The sequence below is a fragment of the Colobus angolensis genome, unplaced genomic scaffold (assembly GCF_000951035.1).
Source record: "Colobus angolensis palliatus isolate OR3802 unplaced genomic scaffold, Cang.pa_1.0 Scaffold34, whole genome shotgun sequence".
NCBI classification, from domain to species: domain Eukaryota; kingdom Metazoa; phylum Chordata; class Mammalia; order Primates; family Cercopithecidae; genus Colobus; species Colobus angolensis.
In genome coordinates, this window is record NW_012116710.1 from 3,142,662 (window position 1) to 3,165,133 (window position 22,472).

Here is a 22,472-nt window from a genome sequence, read left to right on the forward strand (position 1 = left end):
GGCACTATTCACAATAGCAAAGACTTGGAACCAACCCAAATGTCCATCAATGATAGACTGGATTAAGAAAATGTGGCACATATACACCATGGAATACTATGCAGCCGTAAAAAAGGATGAGTTTCATGTCCTTTGTAGGGACATGGATGAAGCTGGAAACCATCATTCTCAGCAGACTTTCGCAAGGACAGAAAACCAAACACCGCATGTTCTCACTCATGGGGGGAATTGAACAATGAGAACACTTGGACACAGGAAGGGGAACATCACACTCTGGGACCTGTTGTGGGGTGGGGAGAGGGGGGATGGTTAGCATTAGGAGATATACCTAATGTAAATGACGAGTTAATGGGTGCAGCACAGCAGCATGGCATATGTATACATATGTAACAAACCTGCATGTTGTGCACATGTACCCTAGAACTTAAAGTAAAATAAATAAATAAATAAATAAATAAAAGGACACGAAGTAAAAAAAAAAAGAAACATAGGATGGAATATGTGAGCTGAGACTTACACATTAAAAAAGATGCAGGACATGCAAAAATCTGAGGGAAAGAAGTACAAAAGCCCAAGAGGACAGATAATGTTTCAGGAATACATTAAAGGCAGAGTCGTTTAATTCTAACAAACTTTGGAAATGGGTATTGTCCTTACCTTATAGATGAAGAAACAAGGAAGTAAAAAAGCCCAAGTTCAGAGAGCAAGTAGAGGACCTGAGATGTAAACCCAGATTAGTCTGGCTCTAAAATTCACACTCTTTCCACTGTGCCACTCAGCAGTTGATGAAAATGCAACGTTTCTGAGTGGGCATGAAGAACTTGTTTCTGTGTAACACGGTGGGGAGGGCACTCTTCCTTCATTTTGATTCAGGGAGTGTGTATACCCTAGCCAGAACATGTAAATGGCTATTCGTTTTTGTCATTTGATGTATCATGTATTTTTGTGTGATACTGTTTTGTGTATTATGGTTCCTTGTTCCCTTAAGTCCCAGGTGGGCAGGTGTCCTATGCTGGGAATCAAGAAATAGGTCTTTACTGAGAGTGTTGTTATGGGCTTAATGTTTGTGTCCCCTAAATTTGTATGTTGAAGCCCTAACCCCTAATATGGTATTTGGAGGTGGGGCCTTTGGGAGGTGATTAGGTTGAGATGAGGTCATGAGAGTGGGGCCCTCACGATGGTGTTAGTGTCCTCATAAGAAGAGAGACCAGAGCTTACTCACTCTCCTTCACATGTGAGGACACAGAGAAGGCAGCTGCAAGCCAGGAAGAGTGCCCTCACCAGGAATTAAATCTGCTGGCACCTTGATCTGGAATTTCTAGCCTCCAGATCTATGAGAAATAAATGTTTAAGCCAGCCAGTCTATGGCATTTTGATATAGCAGCCCAAGTGTGTGTGTATACGTGTGTGTGTGTGAGTATACATAGGTATATGTATGTCTGTACATACATACACAGAGAGATGTGTATGCATCTCTGTGTGTGTGTGTGTATTATAAAGAATTGGCTTTCACAGTTAGGAGATTGAGAAGTCCCAAGATCTGCAGTGGGCAAACGGGAAACCTCGGGGAGCTAATGATAGTTGGGGTCCAAGTCTGAAGGTCTGAGAACTGGAAAGCCAATGGTGTAAGTTTCGATCTGAGTCCAAAGGCAGAAGAAAAGAAATTTTACTAGCTCTGCCACCTAGTAACTACTGCCTTTAAGCAAGTCAGTTAATTCATCTGAGCCTTATTTTTCTGTAAAACCAGTGCTTGCTTGAAGACAGGCAGAAAGAGCAAATTCTCCTGTACTCCACATTTTTGTTCTAATCAGACCTTCAGTGGGTTAAATGATGTCCATCCTCAGTGGGGAGGGCAATCTGCTTGACTCAGTCTACTCATCCAAATGTTAATCTCATCCAGCAACACCCTCACAAACACTTTTAGAAAGAATGTTTAAACAAATATCTGGGCACCTGTGACCTAATCAAGTTAACACATAAAATTAACTGTCATAGGTGTGCTTTGTGTAAGGCAGTGGTGAGTGTGAGGTTGAGTTGTTAGAGAATAGGAAGGAAGTATAAGACACAGTATGCACTATCAGGGGGCTTCTGATACAGTGGAGAAAAGAAACACAAATTAAAAATCAGCTGATGATACTAGATTATCTGTTTAAAGTGACAAATCAGCAGGTCTCAGACTAGGCTTCCAGAAGGAGGAGAAACTACTGCAGGAGGGGAGGTCAGGGAAGATTTCCTAAGGAGGCAGAACTACTTTTGGACCTTGAAGAACGATGGCAGGGGTGATTTCACTGTGGTCCAAGGCACAGGGGTTGGGAAACTGTCTGAATTATAGAAGGAGTAGGGCAGGGCTCCTGCATATGCTTATGCAGGTTGTTCACTGTACAAGGACATCTATCTGAGGAGACAAGTAGGGGCTGGGATGCAGCCCCACATTCTGCTCACCAATCCAAGTGCCCTAGTGCAGGAGGGTGTCCTGCAGGTATCCTGAGAAAGAGGTGCCTTTTTCTAATTCCTATGGAGACTCTGAAGCAAACTTAGAAGAGAGATTAGCTTCAAACAGAAGGGTGAGGCCAGATCATGGAGGACATTTCCTTGTATCTAGACTGCTACCAAAGGATGGGAACATGCAGCTCTGGTGATAGCTGTGACTGTGGGTGTGATTCGTGACCGTACAGTGGAGGTAGAGCTGCACTATTCACGATGCTAGGAGCCTTACATATCTGGCATAAAATAAAGCCAAATCTTCAAAATTATATTTGCCTGCTCTTTCTTCAAAGCAAACTTGATAACTGACCCACTTTGCTCCAATATCAAATCAGCGTGATTTAATTTTACAAGCCAGTCATGGAAAGAAAATCTGTCCCATGACTCCAAAGCATTCTGTTCTGTAGCTCCACTATAATTACAGACAAATGCATCTAATCTTCCCGTCATGTGTTCTCCTGAGTTACAGGATTTTTTTTTTTTTCTGTATTTGATAATCTTGTTATCTTGTGATACTGCATCATTTAATTATTCCCCAAAATAGAGATCTTCAGAAAATCTGTTCAGAAAAAGTGATTTGCTGTTCCCAACTGAAATCACAGCTGGGATGTTTACACAGAAATTAGTTATTTTCAGATCTTTGGAATTGCTGCTTTTCTTAAGGGATCTCATCTGCCACATAAGGCTGTTGAAGCCTCCCACAGGTCACCTGATGAAATTTCATAAAGTCCAGAGAAGGACTAAGTGGGCATTCACAAAGGTCTTCAAGCCTAGGACTCTGTATCAGATTGAGCCTGGTTGTTCTCTTTGATTTTTTTTTTTCCTTTTTCTTTTTTGAGACAGGGTTCCACCATGTTGGCCAGGCTGGACTTGAACTCCTGGGCTCAAGTGATCCTCCAGCCTCAGCCTCCCAGGTGGTTTGGACTGCAGGCACATACCATAGCACTCAGCTGCTCTCTGATACTAACCTCCAAATATCTAGCTGTGTTCAGTAACTCTATAAACATTTCATGTGTCAAACAGTAGGACAGGCTTTGGTAGCACAAAATGAATAGAGCAGAATCCTCACCTAAGGAAGTGTATGGTCTCTAAGCTTGCTCATCAAAAGAGTTGGAATTTAATTTTACTAGCTCTGCCACCTACTAACTGCTACCTTTAAGCAAGTCAGTTAATTCTTCTGAGCCTCATTTTTGTATAAAACCAGTAACATGAAGACGACATTCTTGTAAGAGGCATATTGTGAGGATTAATTTTGGTGGTCTGAGCTGAGTGATTTGATTTGTATAGGGTCACTCAGTGTTTGTTTGGTTTTTCTTTCCCTCCTCCTACACACCCGTGTGTTGCCTTTGTATCTTTACCTTTATAGACTGAAGAAGACTCATTATTTTAGCTTTACTAAAATCAGAGCCGTTTCATTTTGTTCTATTTTTCTCTGGACCATTTCTACTTTTATCATGTCACTTGTGTCCAGGTGAGTGGACCTAATACGCTGTATCACAAACAGGAAAGCATTACAGCTTGTACAAGATGGGGTTAGGGCATGAGTAGCCCTTTATGTTGGATTTCCATAAGCTTTCTAGTGATAACTAACATTTTTTCACCTTTCACTCTCTCTGTCTTTTTGGTTTTTGCCTGTTACAGCTCACAGGACTGTCTTCAGGAAACAATTTTCTGTCATTCGAGGTTCCTTTACCGGATTGTAGTTGAGCATTCCAGTTCATGATCCTCTGATAAGATTATTTCCCCTGAATGTGTTTTCTTACACTTAGTCACATTAAAACTCCTCTGCCACTTTTCTGCCCACGTCCACATCTTCTTTCAGTTTACCCCTAATCATCTTGGCATTTTAATCCCTGGAAGAGCTGAATGCCATCGGCAACCTTGGCAATTTCCCCATGCACTGTTTTCCAGATCATTTATATGAATGTTAACTAAGACACCATGCAGCTTGCTCTTTATGTAAGAAGTGCCTTACTTGCAGAGCATTTGATATAACAATTTAATCAGTGAATTAATAATATCAAGGACCAGCCACAGAATGTTGCCTTTATCTGGAAAAGTACTCATGTCTTCCTATTCTTTGTTTCTTATTCTGAACCAAACCAATTATCCATAACAGAAATTTCTCCAGGTACTGAAAGTTTTATGGTCCATAAATTATATAACAAATCCAAATTTGAGTTGAAAACCCCTTCAATGTAAGGCCTGACTATTTGAGGCCTTATTTATGTCTCTGTTCCAGAACATCTACAGGGGGAGTTCTATAAAGTGTTATGGCATTTCATTAAATCTGATTTTTTAAATGTTGCTGTCATTTCCCAGCTAGCTACTAACCTCCCAGGCCTAATCAATCAAGTGATTAATTGAATTGTCAGGTGAGTGCTGTGCAATAGGTGCCAAGTGCCAGTAAAATAGAAAATCCTGAAGTCTGGTTACTACACTGGCTTCTGAAATGATCTTAAGCACTGATTCATTCCCTTCAGTCTTCTCCACATTCCAGAGAAAGCAGTCTCTCAGATCTTAGGCATATCTGACCATATGATCTCTCTGCTTAAAATCTTTGAGTATATTCAGAGACAGTTGGGAACACTTGAATACAGATCAGTAAAGATGTTAATAAAAATTGTTAATTTTGTTTGGTGAGACAATGGCATGGTACTTATATTTAAAAAGTCATTATCCCAGAATAGGCAAATTAATACAGACAAAGTAGATTAGAGATTACCTGGGACTGAGGGGAGAAGGGAATGGGCACTTATTGCTTATTGGCTACAGAGCTTTTGTTTGGGATGATGAAAAAGTTTTGAAAAATAGATAGTGGTGGTGGTTGCACGACATTGTGAATACCACTGAAGTGTATACGTAAAAGTGGTTAAAATGGAAAATGTTATGTCTGTTTTGCCACTGTAAATCATACAAGTAAGAATCATTAACAGAGAGAATGCTTAAAAATTGACAGGATAAATGACATGATGTTTGGGATTTGCTTTAAAATACTCAAACCATAGTCTCAACAACAAAAACAGTGAGGGTAATAGATGAAAAAGATTGGTAAAATGTTGATGACTATTGAGGATATTTCTGCAACGAAAACTTGTAAAAAATCATTTGGAGACTAGCCCTCATTCCCAGAGGCTCCACCTGACATTTAAAGCCCTTTGTTCTGCCTCTTCCCTGCCTCAGGAATCTCGGGTCTTCACTGCTCAGCCAGCAGTGTGCTGGGCCTCTGTAGTGCTCAGAGCCCCACCCAAGCTTCTGTGCCTTTGCCCTTACATTTCAATTCTACATCCTCCTTCCTATGTGGCTAATTCCTACTCATTCTTTAAGACTCAGTTCAGTCTTTCAGGAGCATTCCTAGATTTCTCCAGGCAGGGAGAATGGCTCCCTCCTTTGGGTTCCCATAATGCTGTGCTTGTATGTCTGCTACAGTTGATACCCTGAATTACAATCTTTTATTTTTGTTTCTGTCTCTCCACTGACATATAAGGTAGAGGAAACTTTCTTTCCACTGTACATCCTCCTGGACTATATGAAACTTTCATTATTGCTTTAGTTGTGTGCTTAAAATTGTTTTTAAAGGAAAAGATTGAAAGGTGGAAATGTGAATGCTAGATGTAAATCTGAAGAGTTGAGCGGGAATTTAGCAGTGACCGCCATATAGATACTGGTGTCCTTTTGTAGACTGTACTTTCTGTACTTTGTGACCACTTATGGTTGCCAATTTTTATAGTTCCAGCACCTATACCACTGGGTGCTCAGTAAATTTTTGCTGAATTTACTGACAAATCACAGCGTTTCTTTCTATAGATTGCAAAAGCTAGCTATCCAGCTTCTTTGAGGGAGGGAAGTGGATGCATACTTTTTAGAAGAGACAGTTAATCTTCGGATACGATTTTTCAGAGTAGCAAATAAGCAGCTGGAGGGATACTCCTGTGCCGGTAGAGTCTATGGCTATTCAGCCAGTGCAGTGAGTGGTGAGCTGACTGCAATTAGCTGCAGTACTCATCTTGCCAGTGGGTGGCGGCAGGCGCTCACAAACTTGCACCAGGACAGGCAGGCTTGATTTTTACCCTAACAGTGTAGGTGGGGAAATAGGAATCTCCTACTATTTCTAGTTTATTTTCTAACTTCTTGCAGTCTTCAGATGTTTGGTTGAAAGAACAAGGCCTGAGTCAGAGTCAGTAAGAGCCAGAAACTAGCATCTTGTTAAAGGTAAATGTCTAGACAGTGCTAGGTATTTACTAGGTGCTGGACTATTTCCAGAGCTCTGGCAAAGTCTTTTCTTCCCTAAATGCTTTCTGGAGTATGTGAATCCATCTTTACTGCTGTCATCCTCTAGTCTGAGATTTGATACTTATGCAAATTCTAGTCATCTTGGGAGAATTTATACTCTAGGCTGTTTCAGGTCCATTAGCTCCAATATAGACAAAGATTGAAAACAGATTTTCATTTGGGGAAGGAGAAGAAGGAAAGAACTTGACCGTCAGGATTGACACATGTGAGAAGAAGATGGCAGGGCCTGCAGAAATAGGCTCCATCCTGAGGGTGCTCTCTTCTGGTTTTCTCTAGTGGTCCAGCCCAAACCACCACTCCTAACATCCCAGTTAATAAGCAAGTCCTGATTGTGAGGCTACTAAGTCACAGCTCTGTGAAGGATTTGGAAATTTATGGATATAATTATTATATTTGTACAGGCCTAGAGCATATAATCAAACAATAAGACATAATCAGTATTTAAAATTAAAAATTTTCTGAAAAATCCAAGATTCACATATGGATCATCCCTGCTCTGAAGCATTGTTATATAATCTAGTGGTCTGAGGCATAGGTGGGGGAGCAGTGTCTGATTATCAGACAACCGACCTTGAAAGGTAGTATCAGATGATGATGCTGTGAGCCAAATATCATGAGCAGACAATAAATGTGATGAAAGTTCAGAAAAGGAAGAAGCCGTGTTGGCCGTAGTCATATTAAAACAGCATATGTTTGCTGCTTTTTGCTAGCAGTGCCTCATATTTGCATAAATTTCAGCATTTCCAAAACTTTCATGTCATCTGATTTCATTAAATCTTCACAACCACCTGTGAGCCAAATATTATTAAATGAGGTAAAATACATAAAACACTTAGAATAGTAGTTAGTACATCACAGGTGTTCACTATTAAGATCACTATTAGCCCTATTTTATAAATGACACAACTAAGACTCAGGCATTACTTGCCCAAAGTCACACAGCTGAAAAATGGTAGAAGTAGGCCTGAACTCGGCTTCCTTGGCTCCTATTTCTAGAACTCTTTCTCTATTATCCCATGGATAAAAGAGGGCATATTTAAGCTAGGCTTGCCTGGTTTGGGCCAAGTTTTGTGGGGGAGTTAGGAGAGAAGTCTCTGAAATCGTATTCCTCAGCCTCACAAGCCCTAGTTGGTAGGTGGATGGGAATTGATGAAGGTATTCACTTCCTTGATTAACGAGTTAAATCTAGAAGCTTTTGCTCATTTTAGCAATAAGGGGAGATGGTTCATTACCTGGTCCATCAAGGAAGCTGCAAGCCATTAAACTTGCATAGATCCTCAGCTGCTAGGCTTGTTAAGAAAAATGTTACAATAGGGGGAAATTGACAACACAGGCACTACAGATATTTTTAGTCTGTGTTTCAAGGATGTACATCTTGGGTTTTGTTTAGGATTGAGCACAAGGGGATGAATTTAGATTTATGTGACAAGACTGCCAATCAGAAAGTTCATATTGGCGGGGCATGGTGGCTCACTCCTATATACCAGCACTTTCAGATTCCAAGGTAGGATTGCTTGAGCCCAGGGGTTCAAGAACAGCCTGGGCAACATAGTGAGACCGTGTCTGTACAAAACAAAATTTAAAAATTAGCCTGGCATGGTGGCATGTGCCTGTAGTTCCAGCTACTCGGGAGGCTGAGGCAGGAGGATCACTGGAGCTCAGGCAGTCGAGGCTACAGTGAGCCATGATTGCACCACTGCACTCCAGCCTGCGCAACAGAGCAAGATCCTGTCTCAAAAAAAAAAAAAAAAAAAAAGTCCATACTGGGCATCTTATCTGTTCCTATCGTATGCAGGGGACTATGTGGGAAAACTAAGGGAAGCGGGTTTCAAGTGCTGGTAAGAGTGGTATCATTTTTTTCTTGGGTGGGGGACAGTTTGGGAGTATCAGCAAAAACCATAACTGTGTTTGTTCCTTGCACCAGTGTTTCTGTCATAAAATATTTATCCTATGGCTATATTTTTAAATGTAAGACTTTGTAGCACTGTTTGTAATAGCAAAAACAAGAAACTAGAAATCTAATGTGCTCACCAATATATAATGCCAATACCAATAAATGCTTACCAATAAATACTGTATGTCCTTCAAATGGAATTTCATGCAACTATTAAAAAGGAAGAGGCCCATCAATATGTGCTGAAAGCATATCACTAAGATATATTTTTAAGTGCAAAAAACAAAAAAATTTTTAAAATTTATGTAGCATATCATATGTATATGTTTGAAGCATATATGTGTGCAGGTATATCCACACATTTTTCCCCCTCCACTGGAAGTATATGCTTATAATTGATAATTGGAAGTATATGTGATAAGAGAGGAATGGGAAAAAAGGACATTTTACTTTTTGTTTTATCCTCTTATATAATTTTGTAGATAGATTGATTAGTTTAACCACATGATATACTATTCTCTTGGTATCAGGAAATACTTCTATCATTTGCTAGCAAATTACACAATTTTTCATGAAAATACCTAGAATCAAAATGTCCAAGAGCCTGGAGCTGCAAGAATGTGCTCATTCTCCAGAAGAGGGCTCTGTACCTCATCTGCCGGCCATCTTGGCTCCTTTTCTATAAGGCTGTGGCTCAGCCAAGAGAGGTCAGTGACCCTGGGCCAGGAAACACACACTAAGATTTCCAACAGGACAGATTACCTTAAGGAAAAGGCATTAGGATAGCTAGAGAGGTGGGGGAGGAGGGAAGGCATGAAAACAGTTCGTTAGCCAACTTGGTCAATGGGCAGGTGCAGGAAGTGGCAGAAAAACCCAGCCAGAATCTATAAATATACTTCAATATCAGTGTTCAAAACCCACAAAATAAATGAGTGAATTAAGAAACTTGGCAGCATTTAAGCACCTAGATGTAAACTCTTAGTTCTAGCCTTAACTTCCATGAACTTTTCTGATTTGGACATGTTATTTAATTGTCCTGGGCTTCAGTTTCCCCATCAGCCAAATGGACCACACTATCTCTCCTGGCTCCTTCACAGAGTTGTGAGGAACAACTAGGGCAAGGAACATGCTTTGCAAATGCACGGCATCATACCAAATGAGAGGTTATTGTTAATGTCTCTAAGATTTAACTCACAGAAGGAGAGCTATTTTGAGACAGGAAAATAGGAGGAAGCATCAGAAAAGCATTGCTGATAACAAGGTAGACATACCTCACCAATGAAAGAAAGGGATCTCATGGGTCATTCACTCCAGTTCCTCCTTTTTATAGTCATGGACACAAACCTGCAGAGTCTAAGGTCTGTAGAGAAGTGATAGTGCCATACTAGACTCTATTAGTTAAACCTGTAAATAAAATGCAATTGTAGCCAAAGAAATATATATACTACAGGAATATACTACAGGGCCCCTGCCTGAGGGGCTCACTGAGCTGTGAATGTTGATCAGGGTCCTGGAAACAAGCTGGTGTGAAGCTTAATAAGAAATTGGGGCAGAGGTGGGGGATGGACTTAAGTGGTCCAGCTCCAGGATGGCTGAGTGCCTCAGAGGAGCAATTTGAGGGTGGCCAGGGACTTGGATAGGACAAATGACAACTTCCTAGAACGGGGTGTTCCAGAACCCGTAAAGAAAAGGAAACAGCCTGGCCTCGTCCTGGGTAGTTGACAGGAACCAGGGTAGGAAGTATTTGTAGTGGGACATCATTAAGTCCCTTGTGAGTGGAAGAAGGAAAATGGGAACAAATGCAATGCAGCACACACAGGGCAAGTCCATTTTTGTGGTGGTGTGAGCAGAGAAGGAGAGACTAGATCAATAGAGGGAGACAGTGCCTGCAATGTGTAGGGCAGTGGGCTCAGAGTGCCACAGACTTGGCTGTGAACACTGGCTCTGCCAATAACTTGCTATAGGGCCTTGAATACACCATTTTCAATTCTGAATCTTGGTTTCCTTGTTTCTGAAATGAAGATCTTTCTCCATATCTTACACGTTGTTAGGACTAAATGAGATGTTCTTGAAAACAACTCGCGTGTAATGCCTAGAACATGATGCCCAATAAATATTGGTTTATTCCTTTATTTTGGGGAGAGACTCCCAAAAAATCTCCAATGAAATATTACAGTTGGAAATTTCAAACACTGGAAAAGCAAGCTCAACCTACCTAACAGGTAGAGAGTGGAAAGGCCCTTTTGACAAATGGAGAACCAGCTGAAATGGACAGATAAGGAAATCTAATGTAGAGAGGGCAGGTTAGAAGCAAAGTAGGAATTAATGTAAGTATAAAAATATCTGCTTATAAGGGATTAATTACTTATTACAGGGGATTAATTAATGCATTAATGTGAGGGTCCTCTAGATCTGTGAGAAACTGGGAAGATACTGTGTACTGTGTAACTCACCTTGACCCATTTTCTTGACTGCTCAGAAATATGGGCTAAGTTTTGTGTTCAAATGCAGTGGCTTTCCTCAGTCTTTTCCCGCTGCTTTCTATTTTGATCTAATTAATTTCCTCGCATTCATTGATTGTTCCTTAATCCTTATTTTGTTGGTTATATTTTTTATTTTTTATTTTTATTTTATTTTTTTTGAGACGGAGTCTCGCTCTGTCGCCCAGGCTGGAGTGCAGTGGCCAGATCTCAGCTCACTGCAAGCTCCACCTCCTGGGTTTACGCCATTCTCCTGCCTCAGCCTCCCAAGTAACTGGGACTACAGGCACACGCCACCTCGCCCGGCTAGTTTTTTGTATTTTTTTAGTAGAGACGGGGTTTCAGCGTGTTCGCCAGGATGGTCTCGATCTCCTGACCTCGTGATCCGCCCGTCTCAGCCTCCCAAAGTGCTGGGATTACAGGCTTGAGCCACCGCGCCCGGCCTATATTTTTAAATTAATAATTGCCTCGGGTCCTCTTTGCGTGGGTATGAAGAAGTAAAGTGATAACAGTTTCTTTAAAAACTAGAAATCCAAGGGTGGATACCAAATAGAAAACCATAGTAAAATGAAAAATCAAGGAAAAAAGAAAATTATAGAGATGTATAAAGCTGACCTAGCCTTTACTAAGAATAAAATTGGGGAAATCCTTATTTCTAGATGCGTTTTATAGCCAAAAGACCAGAGATGTTATGACAAAACCCAATAACGAAAGGATGTTTTGGATTATTTTATAGATGGGGAAATTGAGGCTAAAAGAGAGGAAATGGTTTGTCTTGGGGTGATCTCATAGCAGAATGAGGTTCAGAACCCAGGTCTCTTGACCCTCATTCTGGAGATGTCAGCTGTGGTCCTCTTCTTTGTAATAGTAAATGTCTGACTTTAAATACTTGCACAAAACTAATTTGTGTGGGTTTATTCCTTTCTCCAGGGCCAAGTGCTTTCGGGGCAAAAAAGTCCTTGGAGATTATGATATCAAGGTGGAACAGGTAATCAGCCTGAAGCCCAGAGCTGCATCTGCATCATCACGGTTTCTTCTTGTGAACCATGTCATTCTGCTGAGTGGAATACTGTGTCCATCATTGGGTTCTGGACTCTGCATTTCCTCTCTCTCCTGTCCTTTCCCCAGGACCTTTCTCTCTGTGAGGATGGTCCTGGGGTCTGCATCTTTTCATTTCTCTGATTCCTTTTTATGGCTCTGGTGACTGTAGATGAGCAAACAGTTTGGTTCTTAGGACCCTCTTGCAGTGTAAGTTTCCCAGAGTGAGGAAAACCTTAGAGGAATGTCTTCCCAGGACATTGCACTTTACCTCCGTATTGTTGGTGGCAAGATACTTCTTGGTAGGCACATGTCTGCCATTCAGGTATGCTGCCCCCAGTGATGGTTCCTCTGGGCCTGAGGCTATACTTTAGAGGAAATGTAGAAAAGAACACTTCCTTAATACAGTGAAGCACTGAAAGCCCTTTTTTCTTTCTTTCTTTCTTTTTTTTTTTTTTTTTTTTTACCTTCCTTCATCCTTTGCTTCATAGTAAATAGTGATTGGGTCCATTTGGGGAAGAGGAGGATGTTCAGTTTCAACAATGCCTGTATTTCCTATGTGATAAAAGAAGTTACTCATCATTCATTATACAGTGTGTTATGATTTACTGACTGTCTTCAAACAACTTGTTAGATAGGCAAGATTGATAAAAATTATTCCCATTTTATAGATCGGGAAAACTGAAACCCAGAGAGGACAAGTAACTTGCTTAATGTTTTATACAGCTGTGTAGGTGGAAGCAGAACTAAAACCTAGTTGGCTAAATTTAAACCTAGTGCTTTTATATTGAAACTGATAAAAGGACACTTGTCTCAGTCCGCATTTTCGCTCTGTAAAGAGCCAGCACAAAGGATGCTGGGCTGGGAGTTAGAGGACTGGATTTTTGCTCCTTTCTCTGCCAATAATAAGTTTTGTTTGTCCTGAAAAGTTACTTAACTGCTCTGAGGCTCAATTTCCTCCTTTGGTAAATGGGGATAATTATCTCTGTCGCACCTTCATCACAGTGTTGCTGTGAGAATTAGACTAACTCAGTATGTGAACATGTTTTGAAAACTGTATATAAATATTCGGTGGTGGGGATGTTGCTGCTGCTATGTAGAGGACTTGCCAAAGTCAGGATTGTGAACTTATTCCCCTGTTATTATTTTCCAGGCAGAATTTTCAGAGCTCAACCTGGTGGCCCATGCAGATGGCACCTATGCTGTGGATATGCAGGTTCTCCGGAATGGCACAAAGGTTGTCCGGTAAGGGTCTTTCTGAACTCAGGGTCATTGTGACTGTCTCCAGAGTTACTACCTCTGGCTCAAAGAGGTAGTTTCTAAGTCAGGTGTTGGAGTGAGATAGCAGTGCTATGTATGGTATACAGAACTTAATGATGTGTGTTCTGCAAAAGTAGTAGAAAAGGCAGAGAAAACCAGCTTCTCGCTGAGCTTAGTCCAGTGGTAGAGAAAGCAACTTAAGCTTCACAGACTCAGAGCTCACTTAGAGACAACTGGATTCCTTATAGGATTATTTCCCCCTACCCCTTCAGCCAGTGCAGCTCCGTGCTTTTATCCTGCATACATTTCCGTTGGAAAACAGGGTTCCATTGCTTTAAAACAAACAAACAAACCTGAAAATGTCTGATGTAGTTCAGCCTTCCATTTTACATTGATTTGCTTAGGTTCCCCTAGTGAGTTATGGCAGAGCCGTGTCTTCTATGTGAGATCCCTTGACTCTCCATCTCGTATTCTTTCTATATTCCTCATTCCTGGGAACTCCTAAGTCTGATAGAAAAACCTAGGGCTGGAAGAGACATGGTGGGTAGAAGAAAATAAGCAATTATTGAGCACTTACATGCCAGGTGGTATGCTGGATGCCTTATAGATGTGATGTTGTCATACTCACAGAATTTTGTGAGGGAGGTAATGAGAATTCCAGGTTGGAAGGTGGTCAAGCGGGGAGAGGGGGCAGTGGGAAATGGTTTCAACAAGTGTTATTCTTCCCAGGAGCTCAGTATGGCTTCAGGTTTTCAGACATCAGTCTTGTTCCAAGAAGAGATTTCACCTCACTCTCTTCCCTACCTCAATCTACAGTAATCTGACAGGCTTCCAGTGTCCAACAGGAACTGGGTTGGTGACAGGAAAGGCCAGACTGGAGGTGTCTGGGACCTAACAACAGGAAATATGAGCTTATGCATTCTGAAGATCAAGGAAGAAGACAGAAAAAGAGATGTCCATCTGGGTGGGGAGTGAGCTCAGGTAGCTCCTACAAGAGAAAATGGATGGGCTCCTCCAGCTGTAGGTAGAGAGGGTAATGGGGATGCTTGAACATAAGCAGGTGGTGACAGAGAGGCCCAGTAGCAGGGCAAGAATAAAGGCAGGCCCTTCTGGGTACCAGGGTAGGAACTCAGGGGCTGACCACAGTGTACAGCTCAATTCCTGTAACTGGGGTGCAGGATTGGAGTTGTATCTCAGGCATACAGCTGGTGCCAACTTCCCAGAACTGGGACACAAGAAGGTCAGAGCAGCTCTAACAGATGCCATGTTTCTGTCTGTCTGTTTGTTTGTTTGTTTAATAGATTGAGGGGATTCTTGTACAGATTTGTTATACGGGTATATTATGTAATGGTGAAGTTTGGGGTTCTAGTGTTCCATCACTCAAATAACATCATCTCCAATAGATAATTTTTCAGCCCTCATCCTCCTTTCATCCTCCCCTCTTTTGGAGTCCCCAGTGTCTGTTTTTTCCATCTGTATGTCTATGTGTACCCATTATTTGGCTCCCACTTATAAGTGAGAAATGCAGTATTTGATTTTCTGTTTCTGAGTTATTTCACTTAGGATAATGGCCTCCAGCTCCACCTTTGTTGCTGCAAAATACATGATTTTATTTTTTTAATGGCTACATTGTATTCCATGGTGTGTACTATATATATTTTCTTCATCCAGTCATCCACTGATGGACACTTTAGGTTGATTCTATGACTTTGCTATTGTGAATAGTGCTACAATAAACATATGAGTGTGAGTGTCTTTTAATATGATGATTTCTTTTCCTTTGGGTAAATACCTAGTAGTGGTATTGCTGGGTCATCTGGTAGTTCTACTTTTAGTTCTTTGAGAAATCTCTATATTGTTTTCTGTAGAAGTTGTACTAATTTATATTTCCCACCAACGGTGTGAAAGCTTAAGTCCTCTGAGTGGCCAAGGAAGGCTCCTTCCACCCTCACTTTAAAAGATTAATCTCTGAGCCTGGGTGGGGCTTGGGCTGGAGGTGGTGGGCAATGGCTGCCTGGGCAGAGAACCAAGTAGGTCATTGTATATCATATGAATCTACTGAGGCTTAGCACCTTGGGAATAGATGCTGCCACAGAACTGACTCTCTGGGAAGGTGGGGTTTCTCTGAAGCTCAGGCGTGAAAACAGGGGCCTTGGTCCTCTGGAATAGCCGTGGCTAGAAGCTTTGCTGGCTAGAGGGGAAATGCAGGAGCTTTCCCATGCATGGGAACATTCTGTACTCTTAGGGCTTCCTGTAGCCGTTGCTCAACCTCAGTTCTGCGAAAAATATTTGTACCCCTCCCTAGCGTCCGCTTTGGAAGAATAACATTGGGAACTCTGGCATCTGTCCTCAGCCAGCCTGGCCCCTTGCTCTCCTGGGGGCCTGATGAGGGCATTGCCTATTTTAAGGAGCAGCTTTAAGGAGTTAGAAAAGAACACTGAGATCAGGGACCTCTGTGGCAGTGCGGTGAAGGCAGCCAAGTACTGTTCTCTTCAGTTTTCCAGGACCTGCTTTGAGCTCCAACTCGAAAGCCACAAGGAGCTTCAGGCTCTTAACTGCCTCATGAAGTCAAGGAAAAATCTTTTTCACTTAAGGTGTGAGAGTCTAGAAGTGTTTCTTCGCTCCTAAGGGTATTTGTTCCTTAGAAAAAGGCAATGCTTAGCCCAGAGGAGAGAGGGAATGTCAGAATTCTGTTCCTCAAATCTCCTTTGGAAAGTACCATAATACTGGCCAGGCGTGGTGGCTTGCACCTGTAATCCCAGCACTTTGGGAGGCCAAGGTGGGCACATCACTTGAAGCCAGGAGTTCAAGACCAGCTTGTCCAATGTGGCAAACATAGCAAAACCTCATCTCTACTAAAACTATAAAAAATTGTCTGAATGTATTGGTGTGTGCCTGTAATTCCAGCTACTTGGGAGGCTGAGGCACAAGAATTGCTTGCACCCAGGAGGCGGAGGTTGCAATGAGCTGAGATCACGCCGCTGCACTCTAACCTGGGTGACAGAGCAAGACCTTGTCTCAAACAAACAAACAAACAAAAAAGAAAGTACTGTAATATCCCATTTCCCAGTCCAGAAAGGAATAATAATAATAAAATTACAACCATTGCTCATGTGTGCACTCCCAGCGCTTTGGGTGACTGAGGTAGAAGAATGACTTGAGCCCAGGAGTTTGAGACCAGCCTGAGCAACACAGTGAGAACTCATCTCTCCAAAAAATGAAAAAATTAGCCAGGGGTCGTGGCACGTGCCTATAGTCCTAGCTACTTGAGAGGCTGAGCCAGGAGGATCACTTGAGCCCAGGAGTTCGAGAACAGCCTGGGCAACATAGTAAGACCCTCGCTCTCCAAAAAACAAAGAATTAGCTGGGCATGGTGGTTTGTGCCTGTAGTACTAGTTACTTAGCAGGCTAAGGCAGGAGGATCACTTGAACCCAGGAGTTTGAGGTTATAGTGAGCTATGGTTGTGCCACTGCACTCCAGCCTGGGTGACAGAGTAAGACCTGTCTCTAAAATAACAACAGTAAAATGAGGGGCTTGGACTAGGTGGTTCCTAAGCCCTCTTCTCTATCTTGGGTTTTGGAAATGGGAACCAAAATGATATATGGCCTGAAGTGCTGGTTAATGGCAAACCTGCCTCTACCTTCTTGCCAGGTCCTTCCGGCCAGACTTCGTGCTCATCCGGCAGCATGCATTTGGCATGGCGGAGAATGAGGACTTCCGCCACCTGATCATTGGCATGCAGTATGCAGGCCTCCCCAGCATCAACTCACTGGAATCCATATACAACTTCTGTGACAAGCCATGGGTGGTGAGTGAGGCCCCCTTCCCCCAAGTAAAAGGGTAGGATCCAGGCACTACATCTCCCAGGTCCCTAGGAGGGACTCAAAATGCAGTAGGCCCCAGCCCCAGAAGGGTCCCTACATCTCCCAGGCCCCTAGGAGGGTCCTTAAGATGCAGTAGGCCCCAGCTAAGAGGATGTGAGAGGAGCTTCCCCTGGGACATGGGGGAGGGCAGGTCATCACAATAGCACAGCATCACCTGTCACAGGCTGGGCACCTTTGCTGCAGAGTGGACCTTTGGCCTCACAACAAAGTCGTACAAAGATACCATGAAGAAGCCCTTATAGATCTGTAGGCTCTGCCCTTGGCCATAGGTTGCAATGATAAAAATGTCTGTTTCTTGCCTCCTAGAATGATCAGACTTTTAGAATGGCCTGAGCCCAGTGACAACCAAGGGAATAGTCCAACTCAGAGGTAGTGACAGAGTCCTACCAAGTGGTTAAGCAACCTGAAAATGAAATTTATCCACATGCATGTGAATCAAATACTTATGAACTAGAAGTGTCCTTGGAGATCATCAAAGCCTAACCCTAACTCTGACCTTAACCTTTCATGATAGAGATATGAAAATTAAAGAAGGAAAGTAAGGTGTAGAAAACTACTTACTATAGGATGCCAGTTTCTGAGATTTTTCTATGTTAATTTCATTTAATCCTCACCTTACAAGGAAGATATTATTATCATTATTATCACTTTTTACAGAGAAACAAGACCCAAAAAGGATTAAGTAACTTGCCAAAGTTATAGTGCCAGGATTTCTCTACATCCCACTGACTCTCCCATTGATTGAGGCTCCTATATAAGGAAGAAACTGATCTGGTTTTCTCTTTCTTGGCCAACTTGGAAATCTAGGAAGGCAGTGGAAACTTTTAGGCAGATAGAAAAAGTGAGGCTAGGAGGGAGAGTGACTTATGATGGCTTTGGGGGCACTCTGGCTTCCCCTCCAACCACTGAGGGGACCCAGCGTCTCTGCTGGCTCTGCTACTCCAGGCTGACCCTCTCAGAAGGTAACACCTGCCCCTAATCACATCCTCATTGGCTTGCAGTATGCAGGCCTCCCCAGCACAACTCATTGGAATCTGTTTATAACTTTGGTAGCAAGCCATGGGTGGCAAGTGAGGCCCCCTTCCCCCAGGTAAAAGGGTGGGATCCAGGCCCTGCATCTTCCAGGCCCCTAGGAGGGACTTCTGGACCTCAAGATGCAGTATGCCTTTCTTGTTTTGTAAAAGTGGAATTTCAGCTGTCACACACCCTGGATTGCCAAGGTTCCTGGCACTTATGGCTAATTGTGAAGTTCTGAACTCCACACCTTTACACCACTCAGAGAGCTGAAGGGTGTGTGTGTGTGTGTGTGTGTGTGTGTGTGTGTGTGTTAACCAAACACATCTGTCACCTCTGCTCTTGATCTTTTTTTTCACCCTGGAACTAACAGCTTTCTTTCTCCTTTGGAAGCCAGGGAGAGCTTGGAGTGTAAGAGAAAGATCAATGGACAAGGAGTCAGGAGGGCTGGGAGCTGCCATGGTTAAGGAGGGGGTTGGGTTCCCAAGCTACACTTGTTCAACCTTTCCCTCTGTGTGGCCTGAGGCATCTGGAATCCTAGATTCTTCAGAAACACGCTAACAGAGTGTGTGATTTTAGTATGTTGCTAATCACAGAAGAGCATATGTGAGACCTTCACCAAGTGTCTTTTTTGTGGACCTCTCTTTTCTCCTCAGTCACATGTCCTTCCTACTGCACACATGTCCTAACCCACATGTACCCCCGGCACTTGTCAGAATTTGACTCTCGTAGCCACACAGGATGATCCTGCTATTAAAGCAGCTTTTTCTGGGTGATTTCACTACTTATCAACCCTCTGACTGAACCTGTGCCCCAGTTTCTTCATCTACAAACTGGGAATAGTAGTAGCAGCTGCCGCCACTTTGACGGCCTGGTTGTTACGGGCTCCTAGTATATGGATTCTCTTAAAGAAATTTGTGGCCGGGCGTGGTGACTCATGCCTGTAATCCCAGCACTTTGGGAGGCCAAGGCAGGTGGATCACGAGGTTAGGAGATCGAGACCATCCAGACTCCGTCTCTACTAAAAATACAAAAAAATTAGCCGGGTGTGGTGGCGGGCACCTGTAGTCCCAGCTACTCGGGAGGCTGAAGCAGGAGAATGGCATGAACCCCAGAGGCGGAGCTTGCAATGAGCCAAGATCGCGCCACTGCACTCCAGCCTGGGCGACAGAGCAAGACTCAGTCTGAAAAAGAAAAAAGAAAAAAAATAATTTGTTCCCTGTTTTCTTTTCCTAAACTGTGCCAGAGGCCAGGGCAGGAAGAATGGGGAGAGCCTGTGGCTAGGGCTTTGCTCCTTCCGGGATCTGGGATCTGGTAAGGGGTCACACTCTCACCCATTCACAATCTGAACACATTGCCTTGGGCACTGCATGAGAACAGCAGGGCACCCTGGCCAGACCCCAAGTTCTCCCTTCAGTTTCACTAAGCAGCTGCCACATGAATGACATTTTATATATTGTTCTCTGCTTGTTCATGGGAGTGGACAAATTTGGTGACTGTGAGGGGAGGGTCCCTCTCAGCTGATGACTTTGAGTTGTGTTTCTCAATGTCTTTACTGTGACTGCTGTTGGTGTGAGGAGATACTTTGGTTGGGTTGGAAAAGGCTCTACCTTGCACAACTCTGTCTTTGAGCACATTGCTGTCTCTGAAGTTGGTCAGGGCAGGCCACTGGGATTTGGGGAGTAGAAGTGGACCGGTCAGTGAAAGCAGCATTCCAGACAAATCAAGAATGGCACCACCCTTTATTGCTGCCAATCTATCTGAAATTCTGTCAGTTTTTCTGAGTTTTTGGAGACAAGTGTACCAGAGTTAAATTAAATCATTTAATATCCAGGAGTGATAGGCATGGGGACACATTACTCAAATGGATCTGGAATCCCATTTTTTCCAAGAAATCTTTCTTGATTCATTCGATGAGTGGTTATAATGGACCTATCTTCCTATTAATTGCCAATAGCACCCCCAGCTCCCAAATTCATTCTTTTGTCTATGTGTAAACAGCCCTTATCAGATGTTACATTTGTTTAATTGGTGACTGTATGGCTGTGATTTAATCTAAGTTTCCAGGGAGGTATGGGTTAGATGCCAAGCTCACTACCTTGAGCAGACAGGGACTGCTGGAGAGGAGGGTGGGGTGAGCTCCCTGAGACCCAGCGAGAGCCTGGGAACTGGCTGTCATTATTGTGTTGGCTATTGCAGGGCTCTGGGAGTCTGTTGCAGGGCTCTGGGAGTCTGCCACAGGCTGTCCTGGCATCCGCGTGGTGTCTGTGTAACTCCCCCACATGCTGGAAAGGTAGGGCCCCACATGCCTTGGTGCCATGCCAGAGCGTGGGCTGCAGCAGGACAGAGGTCATTTGGCAGAGCTGGCATTAGCTCCCCAGGGATGTTGGAGAGCCTTGGGAGCCCAGGCAGGTGTCCAGAGGCAGAGCAGGAGTCTAGGCCCAGATGGGCATGTAGGACATAAAGGTCAGATGAGCAGGTGGGGAGAATCAGAGGAGGCAGGAAAGGTCTGAGGGTTGGTTCTTGACAGTTAAAGCAAATTGAAGGACCAAAGACAGCGAGGACAGCAGGGTACAATGGTGAATGCACCCAGCAAGGAAGAGAGACCTGAGTGCTCTTGCAGTGCAGCCCTGACTCCAGGATGTGATCCAGGAGCCTGCACTTTCCTTTGCTCTCCAGCCTCAATCTCGATTTGTCAAATGAGAGGGCTGGTCTAGAGACTCTATAAAGTCCCTTTTGACAGTGATATCTTAGGGGCTTGAGGGTCCATGAATCATCCTTTCAGTCCTGGAGGAGGCTCTAGAACTCTAGAGTCACCAATTGTTTGTCACTAAAGGGAGGAACCCAGGAATTCCAGTGTTTTCCAACATTTCAAAAATTATATCTATACCCACAAAAGGACCACAACAGATGATCACTTAAACTGTAGTTTGATAGCAGAGTTTGGGGGAAATATAATAAAGAGATATTATTTATTGTACAAAGTTTGAGGAACTGATCAAATTTAACCCTCTCATTTTATATATGAAGAAAATGAAATCCAGAGAGGAAAACTCGTTTGCCCAAGGACACCTAGGAAGTTAACAGAACAAGAATCAGAAGATTTCAGTTTTCTAACAACCCAGTTCCAAGCTTTTACTGCCCCAACCACCTCTTCCCTCCCTGGCTTATGTGCCAGCATCGCTTGCAGAGAACAGGACCTGAGCTTTTGAAAAATGTTCTAGTCTTCCTTTCTCTGATAAGTGGATTTCATCTAACAGCTTTCCCTTCTAGCCATTCCAGATACCAGTGACTGAGTGTGAACTAATCCAGTAGCCCTAGAGAGATGTGTTTCCTCTGCTGCTGATGCACTGGGGATGGGAGTATAGGTGTGTATGTGACTGGATTGAGCAGGAAAGTCCTGTGTTTCCTGAGGAAAGGGCATAGTTTCTGCAGAGCCTGAAAGGCAGCTACTTGCAGGAATGAGGGGAGTTATGGATTGGAAATGAAGGGGCCTTGCTATGAACCTGGCTTAACTACTGTGCGACCTTGGGCAAGTGACCTCTCTGGGCCTCAGCTTCTTCATTTATAAAATGGAGCAGGGTGGGGAAGCCCAGCTGTGCAATAAGAAAACCTTTCAACCCTGACACTGTAAATATGTGTACTTTGCCCCTTCCCCATGGAGCTATTCCAGTTTCTCATACATAGGCAAAGGGTTCAGTAAGTTCAGTCCCTGGTTGGGTAGTAAGTCCCAGAAAGACGGGGCCTGTCTATCCCACATACCATGACCATTCTATCTTCCTGAAGAACTTCGTTTTATGACGCCTCCTGCTGAAACTCTTGGTGGCTCCATACTGCTTACTGGAAAAATCCATCATTCTTTTGCCTGACATTTGAACTTCCAAGAGTTGGCCCATGTTACCTATCCAGCTTCATGCCTTGCCATCACTCGGAGATGCAGATGTAGAAAGTTAGAGACCCAAGTTTTACTCCCAACTTCACCTTGCAGTTCTGTGACTTTAGGAAAGTTTTGTAACCTCTCTGGGTCCCATATGTAAAATGAAGATGATAAAATACCTAGTTCATCAGTTTGATTTGAAACACCATTACAATTGAGAAAGGTAATTGAATTTTAGCTCACTCAC

The 22,472-nt window shown here is 43.1% G+C and overlaps 1 protein-coding gene across 1 annotated transcript in view; it reads left to right on the forward strand.

Moving 5' to 3' along the window:
* The window catches only part of SYN2 (synapsin II), a 188,165-nt gene that overhangs the window by 125,753 nt on the left and 39,940 nt on the right, over positions 1-22,472 (forward strand). Inside the window, exons 2-4 of the mRNA XM_011952319.1 lie at positions 12,082-12,139; positions 13,343-13,434; positions 17,102-17,258. Of these exons, the coding sequence (XP_011807709.1) occupies positions 13,400-13,434; positions 17,102-17,258 (192 nt within the window). The 5' untranslated portion in view covers positions 12,082-12,139; positions 13,343-13,399. The remainder of the gene's footprint in view (positions 1-12,081; positions 12,140-13,342; positions 13,435-17,101; positions 17,259-22,472) is intronic.